This window comes from Dicentrarchus labrax, unplaced genomic scaffold, assembly GCF_905237075.1.
Source record: "Dicentrarchus labrax unplaced genomic scaffold, dlabrax2021, whole genome shotgun sequence".
Taxonomy (NCBI): domain Eukaryota; kingdom Metazoa; phylum Chordata; class Actinopteri; family Moronidae; genus Dicentrarchus; species Dicentrarchus labrax.
Genome location: NW_026136722.1, coordinates 24,106,305 through 24,132,861, shown reverse-complemented (window position 1 = coordinate 24,132,861; position 26,557 = coordinate 24,106,305). Strand labels below are relative to the sequence as shown.

At 39.4% G+C, this 26,557-nt stretch overlaps 3 protein-coding genes across 3 annotated transcripts; all 3 read right to left on the bottom strand.

Annotated features, from left to right (window-relative positions):
* Window positions 1-575: 575 nt before the first annotated feature.
* LOC127356890 (C-type mannose receptor 2-like) lies at window positions 576-3,732 on the bottom strand. Its single transcript, XM_051388951.1, has 4 exons — window positions 3,665-3,732; window positions 2,851-3,155; window positions 1,901-2,190; window positions 576-1,823 (listed from the first exon to the last, which is right to left on the bottom strand). Exons 2-4 carry the CDS (start codon window positions 3,137-3,139, stop codon window positions 1,635-1,637), a joined length of 768 nt encoding a protein of 255 aa, XP_051244911.1. The 5' UTR covers window positions 3,140-3,155; window positions 3,665-3,732; the 3' UTR covers window positions 576-1,634.
* A 12,117-nt stretch (window positions 3,733-15,849) lies between these two features.
* On the bottom strand, window positions 15,850-18,287 carry LOC127356889 (C-type mannose receptor 2-like). Its single transcript, XM_051388950.1, has 3 exons — window positions 17,786-18,287; window positions 16,843-17,132; window positions 15,850-16,765 (listed from the first exon to the last, which is right to left on the bottom strand). The coding sequence occupies exons 1-3, from the start codon at window positions 18,159-18,161 to the stop codon at window positions 16,577-16,579; spliced, it is 855 nt and encodes a 284-aa protein (XP_051244910.1). The 5' UTR covers window positions 18,162-18,287; the 3' UTR covers window positions 15,850-16,576.
* A 4,737-nt stretch (window positions 18,288-23,024) lies between these two features.
* On the bottom strand, window positions 23,025-25,712 carry LOC127356865 (cytochrome c oxidase assembly factor 3 homolog, mitochondrial-like). Its single transcript, XM_051388919.1, has 2 exons — window positions 25,512-25,712; window positions 23,025-23,987 (listed from the first exon to the last, which is right to left on the bottom strand). The coding sequence occupies exons 1-2, from the start codon at window positions 25,678-25,680 to the stop codon at window positions 23,881-23,883; spliced, it is 276 nt and encodes a 91-aa protein (XP_051244879.1). The 5' UTR covers window positions 25,681-25,712; the 3' UTR covers window positions 23,025-23,880.
* Between the last annotated feature and the right edge of the window lie 845 nt (window positions 25,713-26,557).

Sequence of the window (26,557 nt, the reverse complement as noted above, 5' to 3'; positions counted from 1 at the left end):
AGGGGTCTGCTGCTGTCTCAGAATCTGTCCATGGCAGTAAGCAACTTGGAGTTACAAATAGCAGCTATTTATTGATACTATTTCATGTTGAAATATTTAAAGTCATTGTTTGGGAGTAATGTGTCACACAGAATCATCAATATGACTATTAATGATGTACACTTCATTGTTGCCAATAACCAGAGCTATAAATGGGAGTGTTAACAGATTGTTAGTCATTTCCCCAATATGCCCTCCTTCTTTAAAACAGTCAGCTCCCACCATGCAACAAGTATTCACACACGTTCCCTCTCCTCATGGTAAATAATATAGTGGTTAAAAGTTAATTTCAGGGTTTTCTGCAGTGATATGAGTGGATTTTATTGATCCCTGCAGACCAAACAGGGAAGCTGGGTCTCAAAGCTGTATGTGACAAACTCTCCATGGAACACACAGCAGTCTGAAGCAGGAATAGTGTCTCATCCCACTGATGGATGGTTTGCTGAATCATCCTAGTGCCACCTGGTGGTCATGTTAAGGGTTACCATACATGTCCAGAATTATTTTTTTACTTTTAACCCCAAGAACTCAAACAATTCTGGAATGATGAATGATTTATTGTTCAGTAGACAAACAGGCAAGCAAATGTTGATAATCTGTCTGTATAAATGGATCCATGCACATCACATTTCACAAGATCACAATTAAAATTTGAAAGTTGAATGTCTAATAGCATGCTTCATTCTAATATTTTTTTCCACGGAACATTTACAGATTCATAAAACATCCTAACATCAGAGTTTCTGAACACACCGTTCAGAGATTCTGATCTACTCTTTCAGCTTTGATGACTGTGTGAGTTTATCTTACATTGTTTTAACAGAGAGGATAGCTTAAAGTTAACAAAATGCAACCAACAGACTACAGAGTTCCAGCTTAATGTGCTTTTATTGCTGACGTCACACAGAGAGATTAAACTGGTCTGCTTCCAGATAGGAGCAGGAAACTACATGGATTAAAAAGGAAATGGATACAGTGCTGCCAAATGACTGTAACCACTGCTTATGTCTCACTGATGGTTCACTAGTTTCTTTATCATCTTAATTATAATGGATAGACAGACAACACACAGCTAATGTACTTTTTTTTGTAACAGGAAACACTTCTGACCAAAACAATGAGCTAAAAGGCTCTGTAGAGCTGAGTGACATTTAACATGAAAGTTAAAACGTTAACTTGATATTGAATATTATGTGACAATAACTTTGCACCTTCGACTTACAAAGCAAATAAAAAGCACAATGTTGAATATAGTAATAATAGATACATACACACAACTTTATTACACCAGTCATTTTAGTCATTTCAAATGACACTGATTTGTACTGTCAAACAAAATAGCTAGTGAAAGTACTTAATCAGGAATGTTTCTGTAAATTACAAAACTAAGTTAGTGTCACTTAAGATGACTAATAAAATTAAATCAAGAATCTTTTTTAACTTAAAAAGTTGAGTTTGTGTTACTTAAAATGTATATATAACTTATCGCATTACAGTGAATAGAAAGGACTGACTTTGTTGAGAAATATTTCAGTAATGACAGAATTGAAACATGAGCCAGGGAGGAAGAAGAGGACTTCTTTTGAACACAATATTTATGAGGAAGGCTTCTTGTAACAGAGGAAGAACCTTTTCTGCATGCAGTCCCTTATATCCAAGCTGCCGTTCTTCCTCAGGATGCCACAGAACCTCTGAGTCGGGCAGCTGTTAATATTCTTGGGTGGCCCTGGTTCTCCACCCACCCACACCCACTGACCAGCCAGGTAGCGGAGGCCCGTCCACACCTACCAACATTAGCACAGAGATGTAAACACAGAGGAGTTGCTCAGTAATACAAACAAACTGTAGAAAACTGCCCTACCTCATGTGGAGCCTCTTGTGCTGTCTCTTGTGCAAAGGTGAGGTCATCTACAGTGAGCAGGGTGGCGAGGTCATAGCGGTGGTTCTGGTAATCAGTGGCTGGCTTACTTTGGTCCACTGCCTCCAGGGTCCTGCAGTGCATTAATGCATCCTCCCACGTCTTATTCTCCTTCACCAGAACCAGATTCTCCTCATAACACATGAATTGATTATGGGACTCACATTTAGTGGCCAGCCATTGTTTCCCATCCTCTTTTGTAAAAGCACAGTTTTCACCATCCTTTGGGTGATCTGTAAGAAGCAGGAGAAGTGAGGGGACTGAATTAACAATACAAATATCTACTTCACTTAGTTGACTATGTCTGTAGGTAATCAGCTCATCCTAAGGAAACAAAAACACAGCAACTCCTATATTAAGGAGATAATACACTAAAGAAAACATACCTAGGAACATTATATTCCATTCCTGACAATAGATGCTCCTAAATGTTACACTGCACCTTTATAGCCAGATTAAAAAAACAAAGCATATAGAACTATACAAGTAACTCTAATCCAGTCTATTCTTGCTTGCCAAAATTGTCACTGCCACATTTTGTGCAGAAAAGCAGTGAAATAAGTTGACAGCGTGCTGATGTGTTTTCTGTGGGCCATAATCAAATAAAATACAATCATGATCGCTGAGGCAAATGACCTGTTACTTGTATAAATGTAATTTTTAGCAGACGAGGCTGGCTGAGGACAACAGTGAAATAAAGTCTGACTTTTCTAAATTAAAATAATAATTTATGATATAATATCTATTGTGTATAGAAAAGAAAAACGGCACACATATTAACATTGTATGATCAAATTAATCAGATGCAAGGAACAAAATCATCTTAAAGTTACTGTACCATAAGCCTGAGAGCATTGATCTTCCCTACTCTGTTACATTATAGCTCTGCTTACCATTTTTCCAGGGGAAGTAGGTGGCTATCTCATCTCCTCTGGACCATTTCCAGTCAGAGCTTGTATTCTCTCGGTATAAACCGATCCAGCCATGGAATTTGTCCAAATTCTCTGTTTCATTTCTGATGCTGACCAGGTCTGTGTGATTCTCCCTGCAGTATAACTGTGCCTGTGTCCAGTTCATCAGGTATTTGTGAAAAGTAACATTAGGTCTAAGGCGTGAAACCTGCCCACACACAGGAGGAAGAAGGAGCAGCAGGGGGACTAGAATGCAGATTTCCCTCCTCATGTTTTCCACCAGATACCTGCAGTCACATGCACATTGTAATTGAGCACTGAACAAGAATGAAAAAGTGCTGATTTGATCAGAGCTCATAAATGCTAACTGAGGTGAACAGTAATTCTTAATGCAGCGCACACAAAAGTCTGTTTTTGCTGGAAGAACTTTGTACCAAAGAAATAGTCCCTAAAGAAAGCACAATGGAATGCCAGTTAAAGTGTGAGATCCTACTTGTAAGCTCAGGGCAAATCCATCTAACAACTCCACACGTCTCTCATTTCAATCAACACTGGAGGGTGGTAGACAGAGTCTTGCACGGGTCCAGTTTTGCAAACCTTCACCCGTCCGCACCTACAGAGTTCGGAACCGGAAACAACCCATGCTGCACACACAGTCATTTCAATCATTCCTAACCTGTGCTTAGGAAAATAGTCAGCAGGAAATGTAAGCTAAAATGTTTAAAAACACCATTATTGTTCTTTAAGTGCTTCCTTTGCCATACCAGTGTCATTGCCTAGCCCTAGCTCTACTTACCTTGGCAGCCTTGTTCCTACAGCAGCACTCACCTTGGACAACAGCAGCAGGGTGGGCAGCTTTGGGTTATTTCAGGTACTGAAGTCTGAAATATTCATGGCCAACCAATCACAGCTCAGATAGACTCTGACTAGACCAACAGCTGATATGCAGAGTAATCATGCCACCTATGACATTCACAAGGTCACAAGACACCCACCCACCCTGTCAGTCTCTCGCTCTCCCTTTCTCTTCATCTTCATGTCATTTTGCTTTTCCATGTAAATTCCTGCAGCAGCCATGCAAAGTAGATCTTTAGCATCCTGGTGTTTGGTCCTTTGCACAGAAATATATACATAGACGCCACATCAGCCGCTTCGGCCCGTTGCTGGGATACGTCAACGCATCCATCATATTAGACCAGAGGGGTATTGCACAAAAGTAGAATAAAGAAATCCAGGATAACTGAGGGAGCGCGGCTTGACCTAGCCTGCTCGGCGCATCCTGGCTTTATTGGTTGCACGTTTGCCGAGCCAGGATGAAAAGGTGCGGCTATGTTAAGCCAGGTGTAGATAGTCGGGATAAGTTTGTGTTCACGGCATACTGAAATAGACCTCACGATCGCTCACAGAATCACGGATGGGAACATGGATAAGAGCCGCGCTTCATATTTCACGGCCGCTGAACAACAGCTCCTGATGGAGTTCTATGAAGAGGTGGAAGATATAAGAAAAAAGGCAATACCAATACCATAATTAAAGAAAGAGAGAAAGCCTGGCAGACAATAGCGGACCGGCTTAATGCTTAAGTAGTCCAAAACTGTACAATGAATAAACAGTGCTCCACTGGAACTGTCATCATTAGGCTACAATTAAAGGACTAAAGGAGTTACTTTAAGTCCACTAATCAACTGTTGTACACTTTGCTTTAAATGTGGCAAGTAGAGGTTCATGTTGCTCAGAAAATGTAAAGTATGATTAAGTGCAAACAATTATCCACAATGTGTGTCATTTAATCTATTTTTATCTATTTTATCCTTCTATCCTTCATAAAGAACAAACTTGTCTGGCCATAAAAGGACCTGGCAGCAAGTTAAAGTTAAATACAAGAACATTTTGCAGGCTGGTAAATGACTATAAAGTAGATAACAGTGAACAAATGAGGTGAATAGATTAGGTGTCTGCTGATATGTTGAATGTCTGTATGATTGTAGCAGTTAAAAAAAAAGCCCATAGAACTGGCACAGGGGGCGGCCCACCAAGCCAGGATATGTGCAGCAAATGGTTCCTTTATTGAGGTTCTCTGCATCCCCAACAGAATAAAGGAAGCTCCCACTTGCAAAACATCTCAATGTAACACAGACCATCTGTGGTACAGTGAGAGCATGGCTTCCTGCCGTCTGGTGCTGTATTTTTGGACCCAGCAGGCTACATAAATATCTCAGTCCATCACCTGAGAATCTGTATCTCTCAATGAGATAGTTATCTCCAACGGCCAATGGGTCTGACCTGTCCCAGAAGACTCTTTCATGACTAAATGCTCGTCTGAGGATTAGGGCTTCCTCATCCAATACATCCTCCAAGAAAGGGCAAGCCATTATGAAGAGGGAACAGGTGTGAATAATATATATATATATATATATATATATATATATATATATTATGACATGCCGTTTAGGGAATGAAGCTTTGAATATATGGAATGAATCTTGGATATACTGATAAAAATGTGAGAATACTGAATGAAATTCAAAACCTAGTTGTATCCTTTTCATCAAAGTGATAGCCTTCTGAATTAGCTGGTTTTACAAAATGGCATCAGTTGAAATATTACAATACTTTCTTAAACTGGAAAACTTTTTTGCTTTTTCTGTCAGGATTTAGCCTGAGGCCTGTTGTAGTCGGCCTGCCACCATTAAAAAGGGAGTGAACTTCTTCGTCAGGAGAACGGTATTGGGCACGGGTACTATGGGAAGGATTTTGGCCCATACAAGCACTTGCCAATGAGTTAATAATGTCCTCATTGCTCAGTATTGCTGCCACAAGGTTCCTGACTGACTCATTCTCACTTCTACAAGATGGCAGCAGTGCCTTGATGACCAGTCAAGTTTCATTCCATAAATTCAAAGATTCATTTTATATATTCAAAGATTAATCTCTTAAACGGTATGCCATAATATATATACTATATTGCCCTTGTCACAGATTTCATTGAAAACACCTTTGCAACTTCATCAGCTGTGTTTTGTAATCTCAATTACTGCAATAAACACATATTTATGCAGTTTGACGAGCTGTCTTCATTAGCATAGCAATATAACACTTGTCCTGAGTAATAATACTACCACTTGAATCAATATAAAAAGACTGTTGCAATTACAAACAGCCAACAGATTTAAATGAAATAAGAAATTACAATATATATGTAATATTTTAATGCAGGATAATTAAAATGATGCAACATACTTAGAAAGACCATGGACATGCTGTAAAACACATTAATTCCTCACAGGATTGACGGTGGAAATACAGGTGAATCACTAGGATTAATCTTAGCCTGGCTGTTAGCCTGGTCTGGAGCAGGCTAGCTGCAGAGAATAAATCACCATAGTAACTTGACCGGGATAAGTTTAACCTGCTTTCATGCAACCGACTTGAGGCTAAATTAAGCCAGGATAACCAACATATCCCGGGTTAATCCCTTATCCTGGTTTTGTGCAATACCCCTCAGGCAAGACTGGCATGTAAACAAATAGTAAACAGGGGTGTCGTGGGTTTTCTGAAAAAAGGCGCTATAATGTTTACATTTCTCAAAAGATTTCATTGAGCAATGTTTATGTTCTACATGGAGTACAGAAAAAGGTTTTGTCTCCAGTTTCTTAGAATCTCTGTTGTTAGACTATATGGAGCCTTTGCTTTATTATTTTACACTCTTACATCAGTAGGCGCCCAACCTAACTCACTCTTGTTGTTTTGCATTAATTGGGTGGTGGTGGCCTGGGATGGTATCAAATTCCAGGCCTGAATTATTGTCCCAGTCCGCCCCTGGCTATTGTTCAAGGTTTTGATGGGGGTTACATGTCGTTGCCCATGCATTACCCTACTGTAAAGAGTTTAAGAGAGATTGGGATAAAGGAACCCCTTTACTCATCTTTGCAGCTAGAGAAGTAACCCAAGAGTCTCTTGGTTTCAGTCCAGCTGAGCTGGTGTTTGGCCATACTGTGGGGCCCTTCAAAACTGTTGAAGGAAAAATGGTCGGAAAAACAAGCCTCCTTCTACTAACCTCTTAGATTTTGTTAACAAGGCATGTGAACTGGCCAAGCAAATGTTGAAGGAAGCTCAAGGGAGGATGAAGGGGTGGTATAATAAAAAGGCAAAACATCCGAGTCCTTCTGCCACTTCCGGGGTCTGCTTTGCAGGTTCAGTATAATGGACCATTTGTCATTGAGCATCAGGGTGGTGAGTATAACTCCTTGGTTGAGATCCCAGAAGGAAACACTTCTGACCAAAACAATGAGCTAAAAGGCTCTGTAGAGCTGAGAGAAACTGTAGCGTAGGCTGATATTCATCATAATCATATCAAGAGGAAGAATCCAGTCTGCAATCTTCTGCATACTGTCTGTATCTTTGACAAACCTATCACCATCTTTGATAGAACCATATTTTTGTGCTTAATTCCAGTGACATTTAACATGAAAGTTAAAACGTTAACTTGATATTGAATATTATGTGACAATAACTTTGCATCTTCGACTTACAAAGCAAATAAAAAGCACAATGTTGAATATAGTAATAATAGATACATACACACAACTTTATTACACCAGTCATTTTAGTCATTTCAAATGACACTGATTTGTACTGTCAAACAAAATAGCTAGTAAAAGTACTAAATCAGGAATGTTTCTGTAAATTACAAAACTAAGTTAGTGTCCAGAATCTTTTTTAACTTAAAAAGTTGAGTTTGAGCTGTTTAAAGCTCACTATGTCTTCAGCCTGTCTTATGATGAAGCTCTGTCCAGTTTCTACACTTTCGTTCAAACAGCGGTGTACAACGACCGACCGATGTTGGAAACGCAAAGGAAAGCCCACAAGTCAAGGAACTTAGAGCAGTACTACTGCAGCAGCATTAAAATGCCACAAGTTCACAAATGTCAGAGCACAGTTAAAAAGCATCTTAACTGTACACAGACATCACCATGCTGAGCAGCTGAATACTAACCAGGAGGGTGCTGCACAAGTACATTTTTTAAGATGTAATTTTCAAGCGATCAGCCAATGACTTCTGCGTCCATGTTTCAGGTTCCCCCAGTTATCACATAGAATATAATTGATAGAATGTGTGGATCAGTTGTTGCACACTCGGTCTTTCTGAAAGCACTGTGAAAACAATAGTCTATGGAGAAGGTTGTCAATGATGTTCAAAGTCAAGCATGAGAAGCAGTTCTCCAAATGTTTTCTCCTGAAACTAAACCTTCAGACATTAGACAATAGCACAGTTGAAATCAACTGGATACTCTTTTTAAATATTAAACAGAGATAAATAGACAAAAATGTTATGATGAAAAATGGGAAATAGTTGGGCATAAAGACTTTGTCTTTGTGTTTATGTGATTTGCATTGATCAGCTCACTTATTTTAGATCCTTTGATAAGCAATAGCCTAATGAGAGTGAGAGAGCATACATTGTTCTGTAACCCAGTAGATAGTTTATCTCTATCAGTTTCATTTTATTCTCATTCTTACTTTCTGTTCGCTATAAAATGTGTCAGTCAAAGTATGGTTGCTTAGCCTCGGTTCTTATTGGCTGTATCAGTCAATACAGACATCTGATTGGGAGAGGGAATTAAGTCCCACCCCTCCAGGTTGAAGCTCGGCAGCGCAGTCAAAGCAAAATTATGTCTGTAACCCACGTGTAGTTAACAGAATACTCAAATAAATGTAGTGTCTAGGTTCACAGATCCGTCTACAGGTAGCTGTACAGCAAGACAGAATTAATAATTTGTCTAGCTGTAAACATAGAGCCTTTTAGCGCTCGGGTAATACTTTGAAAACTCCCGCGAAGGAAAATGCCGTTTCTACTGTTGTTGTCATAATTACATAAGTTAACTGTCGTACTCTTCGTGATAAAAGCAGCAATGAGGTTTGTTGGCTGTTAATCTGCTGTGAAGGTGTAATTGATTATTGTGTTTCCATGTGTCATTTTCGGTTTATTCAATCAAACTGTAAAGTTTCTGGCTGTATATATCCTTGGTTATAGCACAAGATGTATGGTATGAGACGTGCATACTGTTAAGAGTTTTTATTGGAGTGTGCAGTCCTCTACTGCGTATGGAGGATAAGCAGAACATACTCGAATCATCTTTAGCCTCTTGGCATATTTATTTAACAATAAAGTGCAGACTGATGTGTTGTTATCTCATCAGCATGGCTCACACAGAACAACAACTGGCGCTCACTGGGAACATGGTGACGTCATGTCTTGTATAATAATGTTATACAGCAGTACAGCATATGAGTCTACCGTAATACAGGGAGTAAGGGCGCCATCAAATTACAACACTTAACACATACAGCATTATTTTTTGTTAATTCATTTTTTCTTTCTTTTACCCAATTCTCACGGATTGACCAGCAGTAAAGCCCTGTATTTAAATCAAGACCGCTTGCCTCATGCCTGTCACTGGAGGAGCTATATGTGTTGTTGCTAATTTGATAAATAATAATGTTGGAACATGATTTGTATTTATAAAATAGGAAGAAATTACTAGTGTCTTTAGTGGTAGTATTACCATTGTTCATAAAATATGAAACGATTCTCTTCTGGCTTTATTTTGAAAGTGTAACCGGACGTTGCTTATTTATTTTCCTAATTCAGTCCATCCGGACGTGGGTAAATGTGCTGTTGCTAACTTGACAGTGCCACGTTCTCACATCAATCAAACATCCCTGCGCGTACAAAAGTGACGCTAGAAGGGTACTTAGAGCGTCACTGTGTAGGGCCACTGACCAGGCTGCAGTTTTTGACGCGTTGGGAATGAACGTGTTGACATCCCACACATATTCTGTCTTTAAAATCTACCACCCTGACTACAGAATCACACCTGCATTCAAATACCTGCATGGCTCAGTGATAGGCAAAAAGATTTTATTTGGTAATCAAATGTTATCATGCAACTCCCTTGTTTTTGTTCTCTGACACATGTGTCTTTCTATGTGTGTGTGTGTGTGTGTGTGTGTGTGTGTGTGTATCTAACAGTGGACTGAAATGTCATCACAGACACACAAATAGGACATTTTTTGTCCCCTGTTGGATATGCTTTAAATCAAGCTAAAATGATGTGTCATGCCCTCTGGTGAACTTTTCATAACTTTTCATGACTTAAAGGTGTGTGTGTGTGTGTGTGTGTGTGTGTGTGTGTGTGTTAAGGTCCATATTCGGCAGCGCCTCTGCTGGCTGGAGCAGGAAATTTAACAACCCATTTACACACGCTGTTCAACACCCCCTCATGGTAAATATAACATTAACGAAATCTGTGGAATTAACAATAAAAATCTCAGTTAGTATCTTTACATGAAAATGTATCGTTTGAAATTAATATGTGATGCGATCTGGGAAAACCCGTCGGATGTCGCGCTGGTACGTCTCGAGGAAATAGTAAAAATAGGTCGATTGTCATTTCTTTGGCAAAATTGGGTTTTCATTCAATTATTATTATATAACATCTTGTCTATAATTCCTGAAAATGTGAAATGTGAAAAGTGAAATTCACTAGTTTTATACATTAAATGTCATGATTGCTCCATGCTTAAATGTCATGATTGCTCCATGCTAGTCATGATTGCTCCATGCTAGTGACATTCAAGGCTGTAATAGCCTTACATTACAGATGGTGAAGACGGTTTCTTCACTCTGTGACATATTTTGCAATTTAAACGTAAGACATATAAATCTTATTTTGGGAGAGAGATGTTGGATTGAGCCAGATCCGATTGCTTCTTGTCAGCGTGCTGTGCAAGCCTGCACGTAACATGTTCATTTTTTTTAATAGTAGGCTACACCTTAACATAATGTTAACGTTTTGGTCACACCTTGTCAAACAACATAATCTAATCATGATGATGATGATGATCATGATGATGATTTTGAGTAATAATAGTAGTACTACTATAGTAGTAGCCTATGTCTTATTGGCATAGACATATTGCAGTGGTGAAATACTTGTGTGATGGATTGTCAATGTTGATTATTAGTAATAATGTAGTTTATCCTTTTTTATATAATACATATGTCTTACAGTTATTCATTCTTCCTCATTTCAGATGATGACCATCCCATATCCATTATCGAAGATGTAGCAGAGATACTACCACCAGTTCCACTTCAAGAAGATAATGGTGATGATGTGCAAGAGTTTGTATGTGCATGCAAATACAACAATGGTCATCCATGTTCAACACGTTTCATGCAAGAGGAGCTGCAGATGATTCGCCACTGTTTCCTGGAAATGACAAGGGAAGAGCTAGATATTGCCGTTTTAGCTAAACTCTCGTGTGGAATGCATCTTTCTCAGCTAACATCCCGCACCCATAAAAAAGAACAGACAGTTCGGAAGTCCCAAAGAACTGATTTCTTTCACCATGGGGAGAAAATATGCAGGGATACGTTTAAATATCTCCATGCCATTGGCCAGGTCAAGCTAGATGCTCTTATTAAGCATTATAAGGAGCATGGTGTTACTCCTCGAATGCATGGCAACAAAAAGTGTCAGCCTCCTGCCTTCAGACTGAGAGGGGCTATAAAAAACAACTTGTTTTTGTAACAAAATATGAAATCTCAGCTTTAGTGAAACATGATTTGTTATTATGTTTCTGTGACAAAAAAAGCTCACCTTTACTGGATATTCTACATTTCAAGCTTGACATGGTATTAAAATGCTATTAAAGTGCTATCCAAAAAGGAGTAAATTAGTATTTTAGACTTTAAAAAAAGGAAGACAAATAGAAAAACAACCAGGATAAAATTTGTAATAAAGTGGTCAGTGACACGGCTGGTGTTGGGACTGGACCCAGGAGCAGACACCCAGACAGTTTGGAAGGTTTAAAGGGGTTTTATTCCACACGCACACACACACGGGGGGATGAGGGGCGGCCACAGCAGGAACGGGCGGGTGAAATGGTGAAAGAGACCGGAGACACAGAGGCACAGGTGAGCAGACACAGGAAGCAAACTGCGGGGCCTGCGGGACCCTGGGGCACGGGAGAGAAATGGTTAGCTGGGGAACAGGCACAGGGAAAATCTCAAGAGAGCTTGAATTGCTTAACTAAATACTGAAGGGAGCCATGAGAGTTACCACCACATAGGCTGAACAATCTGGCGATGACTGGGAGGAAGACCGGGGTTCTTGAAGACTGAGGCATGATGAATGACTGAGAGCAGGTGAGACAGCAGACAGCAGGTGAGGAGAATGGAGGCCGCACCCTCATCAGACACACAGGGAAGGAGGAGGAGCAAAGGGAGGAGGAGGGGAGCAGAGCCATGACAGTCAGCTGTAAGATCCCTTCTTTTCAATTATAATTAATGGCTAGAAACTTTGACTGAACAAGAGAAAGTAATAATTTTAACAAAATATAATATAATCTGTAGTGTTGTTACTTTTAGCTTTTGTGGAGTGTATTGTGAAAACATGACAACTTATGATATACAGTATGTCAGTAAAGCAACAAAAAGATTAGAGTCAGTTAGAGGATGAATTAATCTTACTGCAAAACAAATTTGGGTAAAAAGTGTATATTAAGGTACACACATTCACCATTACCTAGTTGCCTTTTAGCATGCATATTAGCAGCATATTGGCCCTTTATTAGTCATTATCAGTAAAGACCATATACTACAACTACTAGACCCCAGGCAGCTGCTGTAGTCAATGGTGAAAATCTGTAGCTTCATTAGTCCTGATGGTTTCGGCTGTACTGGAGTTTTCTTTTCAATCCTTACCTGCAATTTCTTTTCTAATAATTACTATCTGTGTCTAAACAAGATGTACATTCATTGGTGAATTGAGAAGGCATATTTGAGGGTTGTCAAATGGTTCCACATCATGACAGTGGAACTGAGAGTTTGCATAATGTGAAAGGCACATTATGGTCTGGCAGGAGTATGGTCCAAACCCACTCTGTATCAGAATCCGAATTAGAATCGGGTTTATTGCCAAGTAAATTTACACATACGAGGAATTTGCCTTGGTGCATAAGAATCACAAAAAATCAAGGAATTAAATATGAATAAAGATAGAAGCTTCTAAAGCTGTGCAAGGCAGAAATTGAAGGGATATCAATCTATTCCAAACAGTCTCTGTCACTCCTTGTTGGTCTGCAGCTTGGGGGAGAGTGTCTGGGTAGCTGATGTAGCAGCATAGACATAGGGCTGTCATGCGGCAGTCAATTGCGCCTGCTTTTAATCTGTTTATCCCTTTTTATTTTAGCTGAACGATGGTGAGGAGTTAATCCCTAGTTTTGTATTACTTGTTTTGTTATACTTTATTGTTTTGATTAACTAGCTTGGTAAGCTTAATTGGTTAACTATTTCCTGCTTTATGTTGTATATTGTTTTTATTATATTATTTATATTTTATGTTAATTACTTCCATTGTAACTTTTATTTTCCCTTCTCAGTGGCTGCAGGCTGGTGGTGGTGCTGGTGACGTGGGTGGTGGTGTCCCGCCTTCTTGTGTGCTGTGCTTCCTTGGATTTGGTGATTCCACAGTGTGTGACTGCCACGTGTGTCTGGGTGAACCCTTTTTCGTTAATTTAATTTAAGAGTCCCCTTCCCCTTCACCTGCTCTTTCCCCACCAGTAGACCTCAGCCCCTGATTAGGCTCCCTTTTTCATTTATTGGGATGAATGCTATTTTTTATAATGATATATTTATTAAGTAAAGTATTTTTGTAAACTGGGAATCACGTGTCTTGCCTGTCGAGTGGAACGAACCTGTGTTTTTGATCAGTGTAAAATAATTCCTTGGGTGCAATTCCCAAGGTGGCGTTGTCGTGCAACCTAAGATTCCCATTGAGAGCTCCACATTTTGCAACCCCCGCCACAATCTGGCGTTGTCGGCAGATCTACTCTTCCAACAGGCAAAGACGTGTGTTCCTTGTGGGTTTTATTTTTTTCCTTGTGTTTTCTTTCTCTGGTGTACTAATGTTGTTTTTTTTGTAGGCATCTGCGAGAATTTAAAGAGACAAAGCAGCAGTGGTTTCCAGTGGACCTTCGTGCCAGTTTTGGTGAGATTTGGTATAGCAGATTAGGCCTAGGTAGTAGTTTGAGTTTTATTGTAGCTATGGAGGAAGAGTTACAGGAACTTAGAGATCTGATTAAACAGTTAAAGGCTGATAATGAGCGGTTACGACAGGAACAGGCTGGCTCTAGTGCCTTACCGTCCACCTCTTTTGTGCCACCTACTGCCCCTTCTACTTCCAGTGTCCCTGTAACAGAGAGGCTGGTGTTTGTGCCCCGTGATAGGAAGTGTCCTGTTTTTAGGGGAAGGACGGGTATGGGGTTGAGTGAGTGGAGGGAGGAAATACAGGTGTGTATGAGGTCCCGGCGTTTATCCCGGTCTGACCAGGCATTTTTTTGGAAGATCTATAGATCTACACAGATATCTAGCAGAACCAAGCTCCATAGCAGAGATGACTAGGAGTTGTTGTGCAGTAAACTGGGAGAACCACCTCCTTTTGGTTTGAATTAGGCACTCACCAACACAGATCTTGCCTACAGATTTGGTCTTCCATTCTCAACTGTATACATTTTAAAGAGAGAACATACAACCGAAGAGCAATCTAACCTGTTCAGGTTTTAAGCACCAAAACACAGTTAAGTATGTAATTGGAATAACACCAGCAGGAGCTATATCTCTTGTTCTGGGTTACATTAAAAATTTCACCAAGGGGTCTCAGTTGGCTGGTTCTTGGGTGGACAGTTCACAGCAGTTATTAAGAATGTACATACATTTGGAACAAGTTAGAGGTCAGCTGAAAACCTTTCAGATACAGAATGCTGTGATACCCATCAGTCAGGTCAAAGCAAAATGACTACAAAGAGACTTAAAATGACTACAAAAAGACACAAAACAACTTAAAATAGATGTAAAATAACCAAAAAGAGATGCATAACAACTTAAGAGAGGTACAAAAAGACCACAAGGACACACAAAACAACTACAAAGAAACATCAACTGACTACAGTCTGGGTATCTTGTTCCTGTGTAGGAGGGGTGGTTGGCCTTTTACATGTCTGTTCCAGGGGTCTGCTGCTGTCTCAGAATCTGTCCATGGCAGTAAGCAACTTGGAGTTACAAATAGCAGCTATTTATTGATACTATTTCATGTTGAAATATTTAAAGTCATTGTTTGGGAGTAATGTGTCACACAGAATCATCAATATGACTATTAATGATGTACACTTCATTGTTGCCAATAACCAGAGCTATAAATGGGAGTGTTAACAGATTGTTAGTCATTTCCCCAATATGCCCTCCTTCTTTAAAACGGTCAGCTCCCACCATGCAACAAGTATTCACACACGTTCCCTCTCCTCATGGTAAATAATATAGTGGTTAAAAGTTAATTTCAGGGTTTTCTGCAGTGATATGAGTGGATTTTATTGATCCCTGCAGACCAAACAGTGAAGCTGGGTCTCAAAGCTGTATGTGACAAACTCTCCATGGAACACACAGCAGTCTGAAGCAGGAATAGTGTCTCATCCCACTGATGGATGGTTTGCTGAATCATCCTAGTGCCACCTGGTGGTCATGTTAAGGGTTACCATACATGTCCAGAATTATTTTTTTACTTTTAACCCCAAGAACTCAAACAATTCTGGAATGATGAATGATTTATTGTTCAGTAGACAAACAGGCAAGCAAATGTTGATAATCTGTCTGTATAAATGGATCCATGCACATCACATTTCACAAGATCACAATTAAAATTTGAAAGTTGAATGTCTAATAGCATGCTTCATTCTAATATTTTTTTCCACGGAACATTTACAGATTCATAAAACATCCTAACATCAGAGTTTCTGAACACACCGTTCAGAGATTCTGATCTACTCTTTCAGCTTTGATGACTGTGTGAGTTTATCTTACATTCTTTTAACAGAGAGGATAGCTTAAAGTTAACAAAATGCAACCAACAGACTACAGAGTTCCAGCTTAATGTGCTTTTATTGCTGACGTCACACACAGAGATTAAACTGGTCTGCTTCCAGATAGGAGCAGGAAACTACATGGATTAAAAAGGAAATGGATACAGTGCTGCCAAATGACTGTAACCACTGCTTATGTCTCACTGATGGTTCACTAGTTTCTTTATCATTTTAATTATAATGGATAGACAGACAACACACAGCTAATGTACTTTTTTTTTGTAACAGGAAACACTTCTGACCAAAACAATGAGCTAAAAGGCTCTGTAGAGCTGAGTGACATTTAACATGAAAGTTAAAACGTTAACTTGATATTGAATATTATGTGACAATAACTTTGCACCTTCGACTTACAAAGCAAATAAAAAGCACAATGTTGAATATAGTAATAATAGATACATACACACAACTTTATTACACCAGTCATTTTAGTCATTTCAAATGACACTGATTTGTACTGTCAAACAAAATAGCTAGTGAAAGTACTTAATCAGGAATGTTTCTGTAAATTACAAAACTAAGTTAGTGTCACTTAAGATGACTAATAAAATTAAATCAAGAATCTTTTTTAACTTAAAAAGTTGAGTTTGTGTTACTTAAAATGTATATATAACTTATCGCATTACAGTGAATAGAAAGGACTGACTTTGTTGAGAAATATTTCAGTAATGACAGAATTGAAACATGAGCCAGGGAGGAAGAAGAGGACTTCTTTTGAACACAATATTTATGAGGAAGGCTTCTTGTAACAGAGGAAGAACCTTTTCTGCATGCAGTCCCTTATATCCAAGCTGCCGTTCTTCCTCAGGATGCCACAGAACCTCTGAGTCGGGCAGCTGTTAATATTCTTGGGTGGCCCTGGTTCTCCACCCACCCACACCCACTGACCAGCCAGGTAGCGGAGGCCCGTCCACACCTACCAACATTAGCACAGAGCTGTAAACACAGAGGAGTTGCTCAGTAATACAAACAAACTGTAGAAAACTGCCCTACCTCATGTGGAGCCTCTTGTGCTGTCTCTTGTGCAAAGGTGAGGTCATCTACAGTGAGCAGGGTGGCAAGGTCATAGCGGTGGTTCTGGTAATCAGTGGCTGGCTTACTTTGGTCCACTGCCTCCAGGGTCCTGCAGTGCATTAATGCATCCTCCCACGTCTTATTCTCCTTCACCAGAACCAGATTCTCCTCATAACACATGAATTGATTATGGGACTCACATTTAGTGGCCAGCCATTGTTTCCCATCCTCTTTTGTAAAAGCACAGTTTTCACCATCCTTTGGGTGATCTGTAAGAAGCAGGAGAAGTGAGGGGACTGAATTAACAATACAAATATCTACTTCACTTAGTTGACTATGTCTGTAGGTAATCAGCTCATTCTAAGGAAACAAAAACACAGCAACTCCTATATTAAGGAGATAATACACTAAAGAAAACATACCTAGGAACATTATATTCCATTCCTGACAATAGATGCTCCTAAATGTTACACTGCACCTTTATAGCCAGATTAAAAAAATAAAGCATATAGAACTATACAAGTAACTCTAATCCAGTCTATTCTTGCTTGCCAAAATTGTCACTGCCACATTTTGTGCAGAAAAGCAGTGAAATCAGCGTGCTGATGTGTTTTCTGTGGGCCATAATCAAATAAAATACAATCATGATCGCTGAGGCAAATGACCTGTTACTTGTATAAATGTAATTTTTAGCAGACAAGGCTGGCTGAGGACAGCGGTGAAATAAAGTCTGACTTTTCTAAATTAAAATAATAATTTATGATATAATATCTATTGTGTATAGAAAAGAAAAACGGCACACATATTAACATTGTATGATCAAATTAATCAGATGCAAGGAACAAAATCATCTTAAAGTTACTGTACCATAAGCCTGAGAGCATTGATCTTCCCTACTCTGTTACATTATAGCTCTGCTTACCATTTTTCCAGGGGAAGTAGGTGGCTATCTCATCTCCTCTGGACCATTTCCAGTCAGAGCTTGTATTCTCTCGGTATAAACCGATCCAGCCATGGAATTTGTCCAAATTCTCTGTTTCATTTCTGATGGTGACCAGGTCTGTGTGATTCTCCCTGCAGTATAACTGTGCCTGTGTCCAGTTCATCAGGTATTTGTGAAAAGTAACATTAGGTCTAAGGCGTGAAACCTGCCCACACACAGGAGGAAGAAGGAGCAGCAGGGGGACTAGAATGCAGATTTCCCTCCTCATGTTTTCCACCAGATACCTGCAGTCACATGCACATTGTAATTGAGCACTGAACAAGAATGAAAAAGTGCTGATTTGATCAGAGCTCATAAATGCTAACTGAGGTGAACAGTAATTCTTAATGCAGCGCACACAAAAGTCTGTTTTTGCTGGAAGAACTTTGTACCAAAGAAATAGTCCCTAAAGAAAGCACAATGGAATGCCAGTTAAAGTGTGAGATCCTACTTGTAAGCTCAGGGCAAATCCATCTAACAACTCCACACGTCTCTCATTTCAATCAACACTGGAGGGTGGTAGACAGAGTCTTGCACAGGTCCAGTTTTGCAAACCTTCACCCATCCGCACCTACAGAGTTCAGAACCGGAAACAACCCGTGCTGCACACACAGTCATTTCAATCATTCCTAACCTGTGCTTAGGAAAATAGTCAGCAGGAAATGTAAGCTAAAATGTTTAAAAACACCATTATTGTTCTTTAAGTGCTTCCTTTGCCATACCAGTGTCATTGCCTAGCCCTAGCTCTACTTACCTTGGCAGGCTTGTTCCTACAGCAGCACTCACCTTGGACAACAGCAGCAGGGTGGGCAGCTTTGGGTTATTTCAGGTACTGAAGTCTGAAATATTCATGGCCGACCAATCACAGCTCAGATGGACTCTGACTAGACCAACAGCTGATATGCAGAGTAATCATGCCACCTATGACATTCACAGGGTCACAAGACACCCACCCACCCTGTCAGTCTCTCGCTCTCCCTTTCTCTTCATCTTCATGTCATTTTGCTTTTCCATGTAAATTCATGCAGCAGCCATGCAAAGTAGATCTTTAGCATCCTGGTGTTTGGTCCTTTGCACAGAAATATATACATAGACGCCACATCAGCCGCTTCGCCCGTTGCTGGGATACGTCAACGCATCCATCATATTAGACCAGGCAAGACTGGCATGTAAACAAATAGTAAACAGGGGTGTCGTGGGTTTTCTGAAAAAAGGCGCTATAATGTTTACATTTCTCAAAAGATTTCATTGAGCAATGTTTATGTTCTACATGGAGTACAGAAAAAGGTTTTGTCTCCAGTTACTTAGAATCTCTATTGTTAGACTATAATAGCTGCTTGACGGTCAAGAGAGGAATATGTAGGCTTACATTAAATTAATTACTTATAATAACATAATTCATTGTCCTTGGAATTGTAAAAAAATGTATGCTTTGTTGTGCCCCAGGTCAGAATAGGTCAATCACATTGAAATACTGAAAAAAAAAGTGCTTTCTTTAACTACTAATTTAACCTTTATTGAGAAAATGAGGGGTGCAATGGTGAGGTAGCTGCCACCCCTAAAGAATGCCTGGTCTCCCCAGTTTGGTGTCAAATACTTCCAAACACTATCAATTAATTATTTTATTTAATTCATTAAGTCTGAAGACTTGGAAACAAAACAATGAACTGATCTTTGATTGACCTTTAGAAATTTCTATTCAATGCTTAATGCTTAACTAATGTGCCACAATAATGTACTGTTTATTAATATATGTGACTGTTTGTGCCACCCCTGCCACCCTTTGGACACCCTATGAATTGGCTTTTGTGACATGTTAGCTTCTTGCTTAGGTAATTGCATTTACCTCCTCTACTGAAACATCAAGAATGAATATGCAAATAATGTGCACTGTTTTTCCCCATCACACTAGTGTAAGCTGTATATTTGGCTTTCAGACTAGATGTGCCGCACAAAATCCTGTTTGTACGATTTATGGTAAGCACAGAGAAACTTAACTTATTTAGCTGTTCAAGTGATGTATCAATCAAGAATATACTGTAACTTCTGTTTTTACGTTTAAGACACTCTGATCTGATCTGTCAGTGTGTTTCAGACAATCTGTTTCTTTTAGTGCTGCCTAAATGATAACAATAAACCAGACCTGCCAAAACACCAAAGTTTAAAAAAAAAGAAACCAGAGAAAATAATACATTCCTTATTACCAATTACACTGTAAAGAAAAAAAGAAGTTATTTCAAGGAAACTGTCAAATAACAAGTTTTGAAATTAACCCAAAAAATTAACTCGCTACAAACTCACTCCTGTCCCTCTGTTTCATGTCAAGAAGTTGACCTCCTCTGTGCTAGTAGTGTTTAAAGTCCCCCTGTCCTTCGAGCTCCCAGTCCAAGTAACTTACTGTCTTTGCCTCCTTTGTCAGAAAGTCTATCACTGGAAGCTCTCCATGTGAAAAGGCCTGTTTCTATAGCAACCTGGTCAACTTCTTGCTAACTGCCCTGTCTTGAACAAGAAACAAAAATCCATTGAGCTGGTAGACTTAATAACTGTACAGAGCATCCTGCTCTTCGTCTTTTCTTATGGATGGCTTTGTCTCTCTTGTTTCTGATTCTATAACTAAGCCACCTGTTAAGAACTAGAGAGACTGGAGCTTTTCACTATTTGATCCTCCAGTATTTCCTCCAGTTTACTAACAAGTCTGCCTTGGGCTCTAATGCTATTGTCAGTGGCGGACAAACAATCCGTCTGCGGCTCATTAGGGTATCTGCCTCACTGAAGCTCACACAGACTGCGCAGCAACGTTGGGCACAAACACACCCCCTCCTCTCTTTTTCTGAGGCTCTCTGTCACAGCACTGCAGGCACACACACACACACACACACACACACACACACACACAACAAGTTGCGCCCCGGCCCCCGCCCCGCCCCCCTCCTCCCTCACCTGTAGTTCTACATGCTTGAAAAATGGAGCGAGATCAACAGCCCAAGAGGAAAGGTGGAGCAGAGAGAGAGAGAGAGGCTTAAAAAGCTAAAAGCACTGGCTGTTGTTTGTTGGTCAGTAAGGGAGCCGGTCAGACATTAAACACTAGTGGTGACAACAGACACACAACCAGAGTCTATCCAGCACCACCAGCTTCATGAGGAGGTTTGTTCCACTTTGTGGAAGCTGATGGACTAAAACTGACTTAATAAAACAAATGTTTTAAGTTGTAACAAAGGATATTGCAAATTTTATAATATGGTTACCTAACATAGACACGACATAATAAATTATATGAATATTGAAATCCTTGTATTATATTGTTTCATTTAATCTTTATTTAACCAGGTAAAATCCCACTGAGATTAAGAACGTATTTGTTGTTATATGAACATAGCAAATGCATATAAAAATTGTCAATTAGTGAATTTGAATAGCTGAGAAATGATGGGTGGCTTTTGGATTTTTCTTTACATCGGTGGAGAAGGGAGCAGTGTCAGCACGGTCAGCAGCACTAGTGCTGCAAGTTCCTGCTGTCATGGCAGTGGTGAAGAGTCAGAGCAGGAACATCGTTTCAGTTTATGTGATTTGAGTACAGGTTATTGCAGCACAACAGAAACATTTATTTTGTAGGGGAAAGAAACAGAAAAAGCTGTGTGTGGGCGCATGTGGAGCCTTTGCTTTATTATTTTACACTCTTACATCAGTAGGCGCCCAACCTAACCCACTCTTGTTGTTTTGCATTAATCGGGTGGTGGTGGCCTGGGATGGTATCAAATTCCAGGCCTGAATTATTGTCCCAGTCGGCCCCTGGCTATTGTTCAAGGTTTTGATGGGGGTTACATGTCGTTGCCCATGCCATGCATTACCCTACTGTAAAGACTTTAAGAGAGATTGGGAACCCCTTTACTCATCTTTGCAGCTAGAGAAGTAACCCAAGAGTCTCTTGGTTTCAGTCCAGCTGAGCTGGTGTTTTGGCCATACTGTGGGGCCCTTCAAAACTGAAAAATGGTCGGAAAAACAAGCCTCCTTCTACTAACCTCTTAGATTTTGTTAACAAGGCATGTGAACTGGCCAAGCAAATGTTGAAGGAAGCTCAAGGGAGGATGAAGGGGTGGTATAATAAAAAGGCAAAACATCCGAGTCCTTCTGCCACTTCCGGGGTCTGCTTTGCAGGTTCAGTATAATGGACCATTTGTCATTGAGCATCAGGGTGGTGAGTACAAAACTCCTTGGTTGAGATCCCAGATCGTAAAACATGTTCATGTGATGTGAATCTGTTGAAACCTTATTGTTGAACACTGAAAGGAACCAGGCTGTGCTTTCAAATGTCAAGACTGTTGCTGTGTTGAACACTCCAATCTATTTAGGTGAGAAGGACACTGATGTTGTAATCCTGGCCAGTTTGGATGCCGATCGTTCTTACCTGGATCCCCCAAACCGTTTTTGACACCATTGAAGTCATTTACAAATACCCTGCCCTTTTCTCTGATGTGCCCACACACACCAATGTCCTTCATGATGACAATGATGAAGGTGATGCTGCTCCCATTAAGCAACCTCCTTACAGAGTTAATCCTGTTAAGCATCAGCTTCTGTGTAAGGAAGTAGACTATATGCTGCAGCATGGCATTGCTGAACCTAGTGCTAGCTCATGGAGTTCACTGCCACATGCTACCCTATTCCACCATTGGATGATTGATTTAGCATCCACAGCCTTCATTATCAGGTTAGGCCAATTTGAGCAATGCAATTTTAATATTGAGTAATTGATATTGGGTTCTTTATACAACACCCCACATATATTCTGCCTTTAAAATCGACCACATATGCTTATCTACATAATTGTTCCTGCATTCAAATACCTGCATGGCTCAGTGATAGGCAAATTTGTCCTTCAACTCACATTGTCTTGTTCTCTGACATGAACTGGTTTAGCACTACCAAGATTTAGCAGTTATTATGAAATCTGTTGGACTGAAGTCAAAATGAAGGAACGTTCATTATGGGCCTAATGGAAGCTGTCATGTTTGCTTTTAGCTTCCTCAAAACATTTCTCGCAACCAACCCAATAGTTTATGGTGTACCATTTTCAAGCCTCAAATTACGTACTTTGAGTGGAGACGACTATTGCTCATTGGCTGTGCAGTTTGGACTTGGACTCCGTAAAAGGAAACAATGGTGAAAAAAAAAAGAAGCAGATTATTCAATTTTTATTGGTAAGAGGAAACATGGTTTTTGTCTTCATAGATGTTAGATTTGTAGAGAAAATGAAGATTTAAAAATCCTCATAAAGAAGAAATTGGCTCCATGTTTACAATGATTTGATCACTTGTTGCAGGAATCTAACTGAAATGGGAAGTTGTATAAATATATATATTATATATTATACTTTACTGATGTTGACTGTTGTTAAAGAACCAGAGTGTAGGATTTAGTGGCATCTAGTGGTGAAGTTGCATATTACAACCAACTGAATACCACTTTACTTGCAAGCATGAAGGAAAGGTTTTCCCGGATGCATGTACAATGATTGGTCAATTTTGCGAAAACGTTGTAGTGATTGGATTGCAAGTCTCACAGTTTTCACAGGTATTAGTTAAATTTACGTTAATTGTTGCGATCACAAATTACATTTCATTTATTGGAAATATACCAACTGAACACCGTTTCTCTACAATAATAAGTTAGTAATAATTAGTACCAAATTGCAGAGTTCTTTGAGGAAGTGTCTCAGAAATGATTAGTAATTGATTTGGAAGTTATGGACCTGTACATAGCATTAGCAAAGCATTTTTTCCACAACATGTCGAGCTTGATTCACAGCAGGTTTACCTTAATGCAGAAAAGAGTTCAGAAATGAACAGTTCCAACAGATTTGATGTATTTCCAAACAGAAAATAATAAATGAAAGAATCTGTGATGTCTTCATGTGAATTAGAGTAGTATGTAAGTTAGTATGTCACCATACACACTATGGAAGTCACACACAGACCCCCCGCCCTGCGGTGAGGGAACAGTTCCATGTATTCCAGGACAGTTCATGGTCAGCGTCATCAGGAGTTGGCTCCGGTCCGAGGTCCTCTGATGATGTGGATCTTGGCTTCATCATCCAGCTCCTCCATGATTCTCTCCTGTTTGACGGACAGGATGGTGTAGCTGACTGGACAAGTACAGGTTAAAGGAAAACACGATAACATTTTAAAAATCGCCATGTACCTTGTTTACCTAGTAGGGTGTTTAAGATGTTTGGAATTTCAGTCTTTGAATGATTATTGGCCTGGACCTATTGGGTACAAAAACAAACCAACAAATGCACTATTGTCCTCAGTAGGGATGAACTGACTTGATATCAGCTGCCTTCTTTTATATTTTCTATAAAATACATTTTCTATAATTTCATAAAATGACCAGAAACAAGTCTTTTTCATTGAGTTTCAGTTTTTCATAGTAAGTCTGTAAATTTAAGAAACAGTGATGTTTTTAGATTAATAATATCAATATTCAAAAAACAGTTGGAGAAAGTGCTTGTTGTTACATCTTACACAGCTGAGGGGTTATTGTATTGTGCATTATTATCGTCATGGGCTATACTGTAGCACCCTCTAGTGACAGACAGTTATACTGCAACACAATGTGATACCACATAACACATGCAGTGTTTTACAAAACAGGCCAATAAACAAAGTTAATCATAGACTAGATTTTGTTCCCATAGAAAGCAAATTGAGGAGAGGTCAATATCTGGTGTTTTGTGAGAACAGATCTTCCTCTGTACAGAGTTCATTTAAAGGACCAGTGTGTAGGATTTAGTAGCATCGCGCGATGAAGATGCTGTTTGCAACTAACTGAACACTGCTCGCAACAAAAACACCACAATTCCTATATTCAATTCAGGTGATTATACACTAATGAAAATAGAACTATGAATAATATATTCTATTTCTGACAATAGGACCTTAAAAATGAAGGAGCTCCAGGAGGGTTGTGTATCACCAGGAGAACCACAGACTGACTCAGTTTTCTTTCATTTGTTTCTCTTTAGAGAGTAAAAAGGGTTCTTTCTGAGTCTTAACGTTGAACATATTTTTACCTTGCTTAGTGTGATTTAGGCGTGGGACAATATGAACATTTCATGTCACAATTATCTTGACCAAAATAATTGTGATACAAAATAATCATTAAAAATCAATCAATCAGGAAATCAATATAGGACTGTGTGTTCCAGTATGTACATTTTCATGATTATCGTGATAATATGGTGTATCGCAATTATTTTGGCAGCATAATCAGTTGCATAATATAGGATAATCGTGACATGAAATTTTCATAAACGTCCCCAGCCTATTAGTAGTGTAAGTAATTACTGTCGGCAGGGAATAATAAGTAAAGTACTAATATTACTTTTGAAAAGAGTAATGACTAATAGATTATCTTCCAGTCTTCCATTTAGAAACTATGTAAAAATTATTATTATTATTATGATTAGTTAAATATGAGTGTTATTGGATGCAGTGCTGAAAAGATAAAGACTAAGGTTTAATATTCAGAAATAACAACATGCAAATGATACCGATTCTTCATGCTTCTTACATCCTCCGAGCCCCTGACTGAAGGACGCAGTTCATGTGTTTTGTGTAATTGCTTATATGACATCTATGAGACCAGGAAACCTTGTGAAGGATACACATGCCGACCACAAACGCTCCGATCCCCAGGCCGGTCAGCAGGTTCCTGCTGCGGAGCCGCGCTGCGTTTTTCTTCCAGTAGTCGAGCTCCTGTCGGCGGCGGAGGAGCTGTCTCTCTGCCGCTGTTAGTGAAGCTTCTGCGGATCCTTCTGCTGCTTTCTCTGCCATTAGGACTTCTTGGGATAATCAGCTGCCGGAAGCACCAGAAGAACCGGAAGAACTCTTCTTTAACAGAGGAGGGGGGGGAATACTGCCCCCTATGGTACCGGAGTGTGCATTAAATCATCTGAGTAAATAAGCAAGATTCCTAATAAATGGTCAAATTTCAACAGACAGGTTCTTACGGAGCCCCTAAAGTCCCCAAAAGGAAATAGTTTTTTATTTTGTGCGCACAATTTATTTATCTCTTGGGCACAAGATAATTCACTATAAATTCATATACATCTCTAACGGCTTCAGACGCACACAGCTATGGGGTGCCGTTTGTAAAGCGGCTCATGGTGAAAATAACAGCAACATTTTGTCACATTTAGCTTAGTCTAAAAAAGTTTAAAAAACTGGTATGAATTTTTGAGGGTCACTTTTTTTGCACATTTACTACAATATTTGTCAATATTTACCAGTTTTTTAAACATTGTTTGAAGCTAAATGTGACAAAATGTTGCTGTTATTTTCAGCCTGAGCCGCTTTACAAACGGCACCCCATACACAGCTGTCATATAATGGAGAGAACTCAGCTTATCAAGTTTTATTTTCACCTCTGAATGTCATAGCATGAGATTCTTGCTGCTCTTGCTGAAATCTGAATGTCCACCAGATTCTGTTTATAGGGGCATGGACCCTTCAGTAAAATGGGCGAATAACAGAAAGCTATCTTTCTCATCTATCTTATCAACCAGCTCACCCACCAATAACATAACAAACTGACTGCTTAAATAAAGCAATGAACACAGCAATGTTTCAAACTTCTCCACTATGTTAAGATAACTTGTGTCCACAAGATAATAACTTGTGCGTACAAGATAAAAAATATTTCCTTTTGCGG

Excerpts from the sequence above, each read along its gene's own strand:
- LOC127356865 (XM_051388919.1), bottom strand. The coding sequence starts at position 25,680 with ATGGCAGAGAAAGCAGCAGAAGGATCCGCAGAAGCTTCACTAACAGCG. Across the intron at positions 23,988-25,511 it reads AGCGTTTGTGGTCGGCATGT|TCAGCTACACCATCCTGTCC; the intron begins GTATCCTTCACA and ends GTACTTGTCCAG.
- LOC127356890 (XM_051388951.1), bottom strand. The coding sequence starts at position 3,139 with ATGAGGAGGGAAATCTGCATTCTAGTCCCCCTGCTGCTCCTTCTTCCT. Across the intron at positions 2,191-2,850 it reads CTACTTCCCCTGGAAAAATG|ATCACCCAAAGGATGGTGAA; the intron begins GTAAGCAGAGCT and ends TGCTTCTTACAG. Across the intron at positions 1,824-1,900 it reads CACAAGAGGCTCCACATGAG|GTGTGGACGGGCCTCCGCTA; the intron begins GTAGGGCAGTTT and ends TAATGTTGGTAG.
- LOC127356889 (XM_051388950.1), bottom strand. The coding sequence starts at position 18,161 with ATGAGCTCTGATCAAATCAGCACTTTTTCATTCTTGTTCAGTGCTCAA. Across the intron at positions 17,133-17,785 it reads CTACTTCCCCTGGAAAAATG|ATCACCCAAAGGATGGTGAA; the intron begins GTAAGCAGAGCT and ends TGCTTCTTACAG. Across the intron at positions 16,766-16,842 it reads CACAAGAGGCTCCACATGAG|GTGTGGACGGGCCTCCGCTA; the intron begins GTAGGGCAGTTT and ends TAATGTTGGTAG.